The sequence below is a fragment of the Triticum urartu genome, chromosome 2A (assembly GCF_056163025.1).
Source record: "Triticum urartu cultivar PI428250 chromosome 2A, HENAU_Tu73, whole genome shotgun sequence".
Lineage (NCBI taxonomy): Eukaryota > Viridiplantae > Streptophyta > Magnoliopsida > Poales > Poaceae > Triticum > Triticum urartu.
In genome coordinates, this window is record NC_141874.1 from 740,460,942 (window position 1) to 740,473,438 (window position 12,497).

General features: G+C 50.7%; 1 protein-coding gene across 1 annotated transcript; it reads left to right on the forward strand.

Moving 5' to 3' along the window:
- Positions 1-1,966: 1,966 nt before the first annotated feature.
- Positions 1,967-7,299, forward strand: LOC147987508 (uncharacterized). Its single transcript, XM_087540356.1, has 2 exons — positions 1,967-2,333; positions 5,462-7,299. The coding sequence occupies exons 1-2, from the start codon at positions 1,977-1,979 to the stop codon at positions 7,049-7,051; spliced, it is 1,947 nt and encodes a 648-aa protein (XP_087396482.1). The 5' UTR covers positions 1,967-1,976; the 3' UTR covers positions 7,052-7,299.
- Positions 7,300-12,497: the final 5,198 nt, after the last annotated feature.

The window sequence follows — 12,497 nt, forward strand, 5'->3', positions numbered from 1 at the left end:
TATATTGAGGCTTCTACCTTGTCTGGTCACTCTGCCATCGACGTCACCATGACGCCAGACAGCTACCTCCTCCTGCGCGAGTCCATCTCCGCGCATCGGACGCGGAGCCTCCACGGCGCCATGCCACCGATCTCCGTCGCCATCAATGTGTGAGATGAAGTACCGTTCCACCACGGCAGGTACAAGGTAAGGAAAGGCGAGGTCCCCATCGGAGACACGACCAGAAGAGGAGCACCGCAGCCACGAGACAGAATCAGCTGCCCGGAGCTGCGACGCACTAGATCAGACGGGCCGCCACCAATAACCAGACAAGCTCGCCATGCACGCCCAGCATCCCCATGCCCAAGTCGGCGCCTTCAAGAAGGTGACGATGTTGTGGCGCCACCGCCGCTTAGCCACCGGGGCTAGGGTTTTCACCCGGGCGCAAGGGAAGGGGGGAGGCAGGGGAACTTGAGCCTCGGCGCCGCCAGCAAGGAGGGAATGGCATCCGGGACGCCATCGATGCCGTGACCGTCACCGGCGGCCAAGGGTTTCCCCGGCCAAGCACCCTGCCGCCACCTCCGAACCAACCACATCATCAGCAGGCACGCGCACGCCGGAGATCCAGGCCGCCGGAGGTCATACGTCACGAGCGGACCAGAACGCTTCAGATCTGACAAGGGGAGCCCGGGGCGTCCCCGCGCCACGACCAGCATCCATCGGGACCTCGCTGCCCGCGCAGCCGAGGGAACCTGGCGAATCTCACCAACGAGCACTCCCCGCCGCCGGAGGAGCGCTGTCCGCACCAGCGAGGCCGCCGCCTCAGATCCGGACCCTCACCACCGAAAGGGAGCGGCCAGAGGCCTCGCCACCGCCCTCACAGGCAGCCGCGCGGGGGCCCCGGCGACCGCCTCCGGGAGCAGCGAGGAGGAGGGGAAGGGGGAGGTGACGGCGCGAGGGAACCCTAGGTCGCCGCGGAGTCGCCCTCGGGAGTTGCTGATCACCCAGTACAATGTCAAAACGGCGGTAGGTTGTGGTGTTAGAATATGGTGGAGCCTTACAACACGAGGTAGTAGCACGCACCGACAGGGTGAGCACACTGGCCTCGGCAGCAACCATCAGTTTCACTTCCTATCTTCCTTCCTTGGCTACTTGCTAGGGTATTAATCCATCATTTCTTCTTCTATTATTTTAGATGGCCACTTGCCTCCTTAATCACGAGTTTTATTAGCATCTGGTGAACCATTTAAGTGCCTGTGCAGCTGTACTGATGTTTGAACACTTTCAGGTAAAACATGTGCTACTGTTCTGTCAAAGGAAATACTTACCAATCGGTTGCTTAGAGCAAGATGGTGCTATTATGGCGCGGAAGATTGGTTCTGGAATAGGCAAGGTTTTGGAATGAATGCAATTGATCCGAGACGTGGTATCCTAATGGTTGTTGACTCTGTGGCGACAAGCAAAAAGGTCATGGCTAGAATGATCAACATGTCTGAGCCTCTGCTAATAATTGCAAAAGATGTGGAAAATGAAGCATTGGGCACACAGATTATTGAAAAGATTCATGGAGGCATCAAGGTCGGTATTAATACACATGATGATTAATGTTTCCCCATTGTAATTTCTAATCTGTTATGGAACTTCTATGGTAACACATGAATGTTTTCAAAAGCTTTTCCCTGCCGATAGGGTTGCTGAGAATTGTAGCAAATATTACGTTAGCAGTTCATTCTATACCAAACCTGAGCAAACCAAAATGAGAGAAGTGCATATCACACCCCTCAACTCTAGCCCTAGTCTAATATATAACCCCCAACTCCAAAACCGTCTAATCTGCAATCTCCAACTCTTAAAACCGGCCAAAATTCAACCCTCCTCTCCCCTTGACCGGTTTTGACCGGGTCTGACCCATTGACTGATGAACAGTAAATTTAAAAAAAAATGGAAAATTCAGAAAAATAAAATTTCCTCGTACAACACACAGAGAGAAAGAGAGAATGGCGCAGTGGTGGGATGAGTGGCTGCTGCGCATTCTCGTCCTAGCCAGCCTTAGCGCTCAATACTTCCTCGTATTATCCGCCCGAGTTCGTAAGTATCATATCCCGCCATGGCTCAAACTTCTTCTCCGGCTGGCGCACATCGGCAGCGACGCTCTGGCCCTCTTTGCCATCGCCACGCTCTTCAACCGCCAAAAAGCCGGGCCTTGCTGCAGCTACGCGCGCGGCAGCCGCGACTTGGAGCTGCTATGGGCGCCCATCCTGGTGCTGCACCTCGGCGGACAGGTCGTCATAACCAGCTACAAAATTGAAGACAACGAGCAGTGGAGCCGCCACATCCTAACTTCTCTATCTAAGGTCAGTGCAGAAGCATATGCTGACGCCACTCTTCATTCAGTCATAGATATCTTTAGTTTCTTGGCAAGAATTTACCATGGTCGTCTCTTTTTTTTTTGAACATCAGATGCAAGCCCTCATACATACGCGCATACACTCACCCTGATAAACGCACACACGTACACTCTATTTTTATGAGCACCTCCGAGAGATTGAGCTGACATGTCATCTTAAAATTTACGAAGTCACTTAAGCACATCGTCGTCGACGGAAACGTCTCAAAGCACGTCTCTTAAGAGCATCTGTAACAGATGCGCTATCCCACCGCCAGACGATATATCTATGCGCAGTTTAAGGGCTATTTTGGGCCAAACCAAAAGCAACAAATTTGCACCGCCCAGATCCCTGCCCCCCCCCCCCCCCCCACCACCTCCGCCATCGTATTTTCTTAGCTTTGACGAGCGCATCCGGCCGAATCAAGCGCAATAGATGTCAGGAGAAGGCCGCGGATATGGGGCCGCTGTGTGTCGCCGTCGCAAGCGCTACCGGCACAGACACGGAGGCCGGCAGCTCCAACCTGCCTGCCGTCCAGTCATATCCGAGTCCACGGGTTTGATTTATGGTATAGCATTGAAGATGCTCTTAGGCCACATTAATATCAAATTTATGGTATAGCATTGAAGATACCCTTAGGTCATGTTCATATCCTTCCATGCTCGACAATGGATGCTACTCACAGCATCTACAACCGAGTGCACCAAACCCACCTCAAACGTCCAAGCGAACGGCACGGTCATTGACCGGTCTAAAAAATGCGACCCGGACAGGCTTCTTAAACGGCCTTCAAACTTTCGGGCTGATCGGCACCCTTCATATCCAGCCTAAATATGAGGCTGATAAGGTGGCACCCGGGCGCGTCTACCATGTCAGACTGACGATGGGATCCCAACCGGAACCGTCCTGAAACCCTGCGATCCGACGGACGTCTCCTCTGGTGGGCGGTGTCAACGCCGCATGGCGCCGCTCCGGCTTGCCGCCCGACGGGAAATGCGGTTAGTTAAGCCGGCAGGTGTCCCCCAACCCTAGCCACATCCACCTCCCTCCCTCTCCGCGCCGCCTGCTCGAGCCCATCCACCTCCTTTCCCTCCCGCTCCGCCTCTCTTGCCACACTCTCCGGCCACGTCATGGTTCGGCAAAAGATAACCACCCATGCTATGCTCACGACGGAGCGTTAGTACCAAATTGAGCAGGAGATCCGAGCAAGGCGGGTCGCGTGCGTCGCATGCATCGCTGCCGGGCTGCCTCTAAACTCGTCGAAGCCGGAGGAGGAGGAGGGGCAGGCGGAAGAGGAAGAGGGAGAGGAGCAGCAGCCGGCTCCGATGGAGTTGGCAGATCCGGAGGAGGACAAGCAGGAGCAGGAGCCGGCTCCGGCTCCAGGCTTCAACATGGAGGATGCCGAAGCGTAGTTTGCAGTCGCTCAAGCGGCCGAGATGAGGGAGCAGCAGGCCATCCTGGAGTCCATACAGGATAAGGCCTGCGTGGAGGCTAACTGGTAGTTCATCTAGCAGGAACGGGCGGTGACTCTAGACTCATACGAAAGCATGCAAAGAATAAAATCCACGTGACGTTTTTCGGCATGTTTTCGTATGGGTTTCAGGATGGTAGTATGAGATATCCGGATGTAGATAAGCAAATTTGATATGTGACCGGTCACTGTCCACGAACATATGAGGCGTCCGCGCATTTGAGAGGTCCATTTTTTTTATTTGCTATCTGCGGTTGTACATGCTCTCATGTGTCGCTTTTGAAAAGGGGTGAGACACAACGGGGTCTAACGAGACTAGAGGAGCTCAGACGTCCACTTTTTAGACTATCTCCAATCGCACACCTAAACCGTGTTCAATCTTCATTTATTCAGGTGGACAGCTCGACACTGTTTGAAGAAAAAACTCTTCAATTGGACCCCCCAAATTTGGTCGGGCCAGTCCAGACCCATCCTGAAACCCATAAAACCACATTCGAACCCCACTCTTAAGTCTTGTTTGGTTTCAAATAAATCACCAACTTATAAGTCGAAAAATGCAAAAAATAACTTATTTTGCCAAACGAACCCAACTTATAAGTCATCCTAACTTATAAGTCATAAGTTCCTCCACACCAACTTAAAACTTATAAGTCACCCTCTTTTGCATGAGTCTCATTACCTTTACATAAAAAACAAGGTGGGAAGGTGCACTCAGATGACTTATAAGTCAGATGGTAACTAAACAGGCATGACTTATAAGTCACTGGTTTTAAGTCACCTGATAAGTCAGGTGACTTATTGAAACCAAACATGACCTTAGCTTACTCTCGCTCTATCTAGTCCACTCCGATCCGTCCGCCACTTTCCTCTCTACTCCGGTCCCAGTTCCGTCTCCTCCGGTGTCATCTTGTCTGGCTCTGGATCTGAGGGGAGGCCATTTATCGGAATGTGCTCGCGAAGGAGTTGATCTCCGCGCCCTTAGGTGAGGTGATAACCCTCCGCTGGTCGTGGATGGAGCCGCACCAAGGTGGCTCGTCGAGCTCGGCACCCTCCCGATTGGTCCGTCGGGGCGATTCTAGCTCCGCGGGCGCCTGTCGTGGCAGTGGGTGTTGGTCCTACGCCCTCCGAGCCTGCCATGGCACAGCAATTCCAACACACCGGCAGCTCATCACGCTAGGAATGCAGCTCGGGCCGGATCTAGCTGGTACGTGTCGGTCGCCATGCCGTCCGAGTCCAAGGAGGAGATGTTGGCCCGTTGCGTCCTGTGTCGGTCCTTGACTAGCAAGGAGACAGATGCTCGTCGCTGTCGCACAAGAATGTTTGTGCTGATTGATGTTGCATGGATCTATATGGATATGGGGTTTGAGAAATGCGGAGCACAATTGCGCCGCCGGACAAATCAGAGTTGAGGACTTTGGGCATGCCCGCAGACAAATGAGGGTTCATGCATGTTTGCCTAGTCTAGTTGAATATGCTCTTAGACAACCGAGAATCGCTCGGTTCTCTTTCAGAGTTTGAGTAGTATTGTAATTTGGAAGCCTCCGTATTCAGTTATTTAGAGGGTGTGCATTTGAAACTTTTTCCATCATATTAATTGGAAATCATCTGCTGACTATTGTGTCAGGTCACGGTTGCGCTCTACGTGTTTTACAAGTCATGGTCGTCGGGTGACAAAAGATTGTTGGCTGCAATAATTTTGCTCTTCATCCTGGTGATTATAAGATGCTTCCAGAAGTCCCAAGAACTTAAGAGTAGTAGCTATAATGCCCTACGAAAGGCCAGCACGTCCAATGCCAGCGTCGTTCGGGGCAGTGCCGAAGGAGGGCTTGACAGCTTTATAGAAACGACACGAAGAATCGTGAAAAATGGTGGTGGCCAATGGAGTTATACAGAAAGGGTGAAAATCAATTTGTTAGAAGCACAACTCCCAGGCCTACCGTACCAGCTGTTTTGTGACTTTCCATGTCCGTATCATGATCGTGTGAAAATCATGGAGAGATTCTGGTCGCTTCGGGGCGTATCACCTTATCGAGCAATAGAAGGTGTGCTGTCTGCCATGACAAGTTATCTCTACACAAAAGATGATAGCATGTACCGCCATGCCTCGATCTTTGTACGAGTAGGGGCCATCGTGCGCTCGTGCTTACATTTACTAGGTTATGGAAATGCAACGCTAATCACAGCCATCTGCCTGGTACATACTAGCAGCCACAAAGAATTTTATAGCGGTGGTGACACGTGGGTTTCACTGGTGCTGTTGTACGGCACCTTCGTGCTGGAGGTCGTTTACTTGTACGTACGGTCGTATTTCCTGTACAAGTTCTCTGGCAGAATTCTCCAACACAATCTTATTGGATTGTTTGCCCATAGCAGAAGGCACTCCAGGTTGAGGCGCATCGCGGGATGGTTAGACTTGGCCGACGGCTACTTTTGGCACATGGAGTGCAAGGAGATTACAGAACTGGTTCGTGGGCATATTGAAACTGCGTGGAAGGAGGACATAGTGGACACTGAATCTTACAGGAGGTTTAACGATGCCAGGGGTGAGTGGACGCTCGCGAAGATTGGATATTTCCGACGGGTGGGTTGGAGCATACAGAGGCCATTTGATGAGAGCATTATTCTCTGGCACCTGGCCACAGATATATGCCTTGAGTACAAGGCCATGTCTCCTCGTGATATGGAATGTGCCGGCCGCTGCAAAGTAATATCCAACTACATGATGCATCTCTTGTTTGATAATCCTGAGATGCTAATGCCAGGCAGCAGAAAGAGTGTCTTCACAACGGTCTACGCCGAACTTGACGCCTACCTCGACGGTGACAAGACACCGCAGGACCAGAGCGGATTTACACAAGAAGTAATTGAGAAATGTAAGTCAGGTTATATACAGGACGGTTTTGTTCGCGATGCCTGGCTGCTTGTTCAAAGCTTATTTGATCACTCTGATGACGATACCAAGATATGGGAGGTGATCCAAGGTGTGTGGGTGGAGATGATCTGCTTTTCTGCCGGCCGGTGCCGAGGATACCTGCACGCTGAGGCTCTCGGGACGGGTGTGGAGTACCTTTCATATGTCTGGGTCCTATTGGCATTCTCTGGGATGGAGACATTCCCGGACAATCTTCAGGGGAGGGGGGGTCAGTCATTTGGCAGCGATTCAGAGCGGATGCCAGAGAATCTTCGGAAAAGAAGACGCACTCGCTCCTTTTGATTCCCAGAGTGATGGCAGCGGGCTTTAATTGTTTGAGCTCGATCCAGGATGTTGCATTCAGTCTCTCCGTCCGTATGTATCTCCTCCTTAATTGTTTTTCTTGTCGGCCAGCCTGTTGGCCAATATGTTTGCATTTTTTTTCTAGAAAAAGACCAATATGTTTGCATTTCTTCGGTTCAAGATATATGTAACGCCCCGAGACCGATGTGCCAGGTGTCTTCCACTTATTCGCTGTTGTTGCCTTGTCATGTGCTTGCGTGTCATGCATTGCATATCATGTCATCATGTGCATTTCATTTGCATACGTGTTCGTCTCATGCATCCGAGCATTTTCCCCGTTGTCCGTTTTGCAATCCGGCACTTCTATGTCATCCGGTGTCCCTTTCTACCTCTTTTCGTGTGCGGGTGTTAAACGTTTTCGAATTGGACCGAGACTTGTCATGCGGCCTTGGGTTACTATCGGTAGACCGCCTGTCAAGTTTCGTACCATTTGGACTTCGTTTGATACTTCAACGGTTAACCGAGGAATCGAAAAGGCCTCGTGTGTGTTGTAGCCCAACACCCCCTTCAAAGTGGCCCAAAACCCACCTAAACCTCCTCCATCATCTAGATCGTTCGATCATGATCGCGTGGCCGAAAACCGCACCTCATTTGGACTCTCCTAACTCCCTCTACCTATATATATGTGTGTCTCCCCGAATTTTTCGCGGATAAATCCTAACCCCTCCTCCTCCGCACGCACCGGACATTTCTTGCACCGACGGACATGTCCAGGCTCCACCTCACTCCGGCGAATCTCGTCGCGGCACGTCATCACGCCGCCATCCGGAGCCGCCACCTCACCTTCCCTGCGCCCACTTCGCCACCATCCTCCCGGGGCCCAGATCCGGCCCGCCCCGGGCCGAACCGGGCCGCGCCGGGCCCGTTTGTCGTCACCCGATCCGGAGCACTGCGCCGCCTGAGAGCCTCGTCGCCGGCCACCGTCTCCGGTGAGCTCTCGTCGGAGCTCCGCCCCGCGCCGCCATCTCCGCCGCCGTTGCCGGCACGCTCCCGCCGCATGCGCCGCGCACGCTGCCCAGCGCCCCTCGCCGCAGCCGGCCATCGCCGCTGCCTTCGCGCGCGCCTCCCGCGGCCGCCGCCCCGATCGCCGCTCCGCCGCTCGCCGGACCTCCTCTGCCACTGCGACGCCGCCGTTCTTCCGTCGCCGCCACCAACCACCGACCACGCCGGCCCCGCGTCCGCCTGGAGCTCCGCCTCGCGCCACCCTGCGCGCCGCGCCGTCGTCTCGGCTCCGCTCCACCGACCCACCTCGCCGGAGCCACCGCGCCAACCTTCGCCGGAGTTCGGTACCTCGCCGGAGAAGAAACGGGACCAGATCCACCACTTCATCCATCCAAACACCTCCGCTCGTCCCCGCACGTCTCCGTCCCGGAACCCCGAGATCCAGTTTTTCCCGCGAGGTCGTTTTTCTCCTAAGTCCTCAGATCTCAGTAATTTTATGCCCTGTTTATCGCATCATAATTTCATCACCGTTGCTCCGATTCGTGCATGTAGCATATCGAAATGTACGTCTCGACGAGTACATCATTTCATCTCATTGCATCATTTTCATTTGAGCTCATCTTGATGCCCGAAATGCTGTTGGAAGAGGGCTATGTGATGATAGTTTCAGATCTGTTTCAGCAAATGCACTTTTGTCATTTTTGCCATGATTAATGTGTGCATGCTATGATCCTGAGCTCTAAATGTGTTTTGAAGTATGCCATGCTATCTTTACAGGGGTGTATGCCATGTATTTTTGTGATCTTTGTGGTGACTAGCACAAGCATGCAAAGTAGCTTACTCAATGATGTTGATTTCAGGGACTTAGAATTTCACCAAGTCCTTGTCCTGTTATTATTTTTATGCCATATGTTCTTGTTGTTACCGAGAGATCTATCCCTCTTTTGAGCATGATCAGTAAGGATGTTTTGTAGATAATGTTGTGTTCTTTCCATCCTTTTCTTTTTTTGCAATTATGGAGCACCCTAGCTTGAGTCAATCGAACTCTACTTTCGCTATAAAATATTCCTGGCAGATTATTAACATGTTTAGCAATTTTGCCGAGCTTATTATTGTTGATCCGTGCATGCTATATTGTTGTTCTTACCATGTCTAGCTTCTACGCCATGTCTATTGGCTGGGTGTATGCTTAGTTTGTCATGCAATGTCTCGTAGTGAGTGCATCGAGCTCGTAAACATGCCTACTCGTTATCTGTTTTGCCATGCTCCAGTTTTTCACTAAGTCTGAATCTGTTTATGTTTTTGCTATGTTTACATGCTTGCAATTGTATTTTTTGATCCCTTTTGGCTCATGGTCACTAAGGGACTTTTGTTGTATGCTTTGAGTAGCTTCATTCCATGTCTTGCTTTGCCATGATATGTTCCTGTAGCATGTAGTTATCGTACTCTAAACATTACTTCCTGATGATAAATTCCCGACATGCTGTTAATTTCACTAAGTCTGAACGCTGTTATCTTTTGCACTTTTGCCATGCTTGTTTGAACCTGCTATTGATTGAATTAGCCGTAGCTCAGTGTTCATCTTTTGTCAAGCATCATGAGTGGATCCCTGCCATGTATTTTGTTGCCATGTTTGAGTGCAGTAGCTTATTTATCTTGATGCATTTAGATGGGCTCGTGCTGATTTATCACAGACCGGTGCCATATTTGTTTCGCTTGCCATTTCCAAACCGTGCATCCGATTCCGGTGATCTTTATATCGATTTCGACCGAAATCACCTCACCTTTCCAGTGGCACTCTTGGTTTTCCAAGTTGAGGCCAGGTTCAATCATTCCTTTCCAAATCTTGCATATGCATCACATATCGCATCCCGCATATTATACCATGTTTTGCATCATGTTGCTTGAGCATTGTGTTGGAAATATGCCCTAGAGGCAATAATAAATTAGTTATTATTATATTTCCTTATTCATGATAATCGTTTATTATCCATGCTAGAATTGTATTGATAGGAAACTCAGATACATGTGTGGATACATAGACAACACCATGTCCCTAGTAAGCCTCTAGTTGACTAGCTCGTTGATCAATAGATGGTTACGGTTTCCTGACCATGAACATTGGATGTCATTGATAACGGGATCACATCATTAGGAGAATGATGTGATGGACAAGACCCAATCCTAAGCCTAGCACAAGATCATGTAGTTCGTATGCTAAAGCTTTTCTAATGTCAAGTATCATTTCCTTAGACCATGAGATTGTGCAACTCCCGGATACCGTAGGAGTGCTTTGGGTGTGCCAAACGTCACAACGTAACTGGGTGGCTATAAAGGTACACTACAGGTATCTCCGAAAGTGTCTGTTGGGTTGGCACGAATCGAGACTGGGATTTGTCACTCCGTGTAAACAGAGAGGTATCTCTGGGCCCACTCGGTAGGACATCATCATAATGTGCACAATGTGATCGAGGAGTTGATCACGGGATGATGTGTTACGGAACGAGTAAAGAGACTTGCCGGTAACGAGATTGAATAAGGTATCGGGATACCGACGATCGAATCTCGGGCAAGTATCGTACCGCTAGACAAAGGGAATTGTATACAGGATTGATTAAGTCCTTGACATCGTGGTTCATCCGATGAGATCATCGTGGAACATGTGGGAGCCAACATGGGTATCCAGATCCCGTTGTTGGTTATTGACCGGAGAGTCATCTCGGTCATGTCTGCATGTCTCCCGAACCCGTAGGGTCTACACACTTAAGGTTCGGTGACGCTAGGGTTATAGATATATTAGTATGCGGTAACCCGAAAGTTGTTCGGAGTCCCGGATGAGATCCCGGACGTCATGAGGAGTTCCGGAATGGTCCGGAGGTAAAGAATTATATATAGAAAGTGCTATTTCGGCCATCGGGACAAGTTTCGGGGTCACCGGTATTGTACCGGGACCACTGGAAGGGTCCCGGGGGTCCACCGGGTGGGGCCACCTGCCCCGGGGGGCCACATGGGCTGTAGGGGGTGCGCCTTGGCCTATATGGGCCAAGGGCACCAGCCCCAAGAGGCCCATGCGCCAAGAATCAAGGGAGAGGAAGAGTCCTAAAGGGGGAAGGCACCTCCGAGGTGCCTTGGGGAGGAGGGACTCCTCCCTGGCCGCACCCTTCCTTGGGGGAAGGGCCAAGGCTACGCCTCCCCCCTCTCCCTTGGCCCTATATATAGTGGGGGGAAGGGAGGGCAGCCCAACCTAAGCCCTGGCGCCTCCCTCTCCTTCCCATGACACATCTCCCTCCTCCCGCAGCGCTTGGCGAAGCCCTGTTGGAATCCCGCTACTTCCACCACCACGCCGTCGTGCTGCTGGATCTCCATCAACCTCTCCTCCCCCCTTATTGGATCAAGAAGGAGGATACGTCGCTGCTCCGTACGTGTGTTGAACGCGAAGGTGCCGTCCGTTCGGCGCTAGGATCATCGGTGATTTGGATCACGATTAGTACGACTCCATCAACCCCGTTCTCTTGAACGCTTCCGCTTAGCGATCTACAAGGGTATGTAGATGCACTCTCCTTCCCCTCGTTGCTAATTTCTCCATAGATAGATCTTGGTGACACGTAGGAAAATTTTGAATTTCTGCTATGTTCACCAACAGTGGCATCATGAGCTAGGTCTATGCGTAGTTACTATGCACGAGTAGAACACAAAGTAGTTGTGGGCGTTGATTTTGTTCAATATGCTTACCGTTACTAGTCCAATCTTGATTCGGTGGCATTGTGGGATGAAGCGGCCCGGACCGACCTTACACGTACTCTTACGTGAGACTGGTTCCACCGACTGACATGCACTAGTTGCATAAGGTGGCTAGCGGGTGTCTGTCTCTCCCACTTTAGTCGGATCGGATTCGATGAAAAGGGTCCTTATGAAGGGTAAATAGCAATTGGCATATCACGTTGTGGTTTTTGCGTAGGTAAGAAACGTTCTTGCTAGAAACCCATAGCAGCCACGTAAAACATGCAAACAACAATTAGAGGACGTCTAACTTGTTTTTGCAGGGTATGCTATGTGATGTGATATGGCCAAAGGATGTGATGAATGATATATGTGATGTATGAGATGATCATGTTCTTGTAATAGGAATCACGACTTGCATGTCGATGAGTATGACAACCGGCAGGAGCCATAGGAGTTGTCTTAATTTATTTATGACCTGCGTGTCAACATAAATGTCATGTAATTACTTTACTTTATTGCTAACCGTTAGCTGTAGTAGTAGAAGTAATAGTTGGCGAGGGAACTTCATGGAGACACGATGATGGAGATCATGGTGTCATGCCGGTGGCGATGATGATCATGGAGCCCCGAAGATGGAGATCAAAAGGAGCAATATGATATTGGCCATATCATGTCACTATTTGATTGCATGTGATGTTTATCATGTTTATACATCTTATTT

Excerpts from the sequence above, each read along its gene's own strand:
- LOC147987508 (XM_087540356.1), top strand. The coding sequence starts at position 1,977 with ATGGCGCAGTGGTGGGATGAGTGGCTGCTGCGCATTCTCGTCCTAGCC. Across the intron at positions 2,334-5,461 it reads TCCTAACTTCTCTATCTAAG|GTCACGGTTGCGCTCTACGT; the intron begins GTCAGTGCAGAA and ends CTATTGTGTCAG.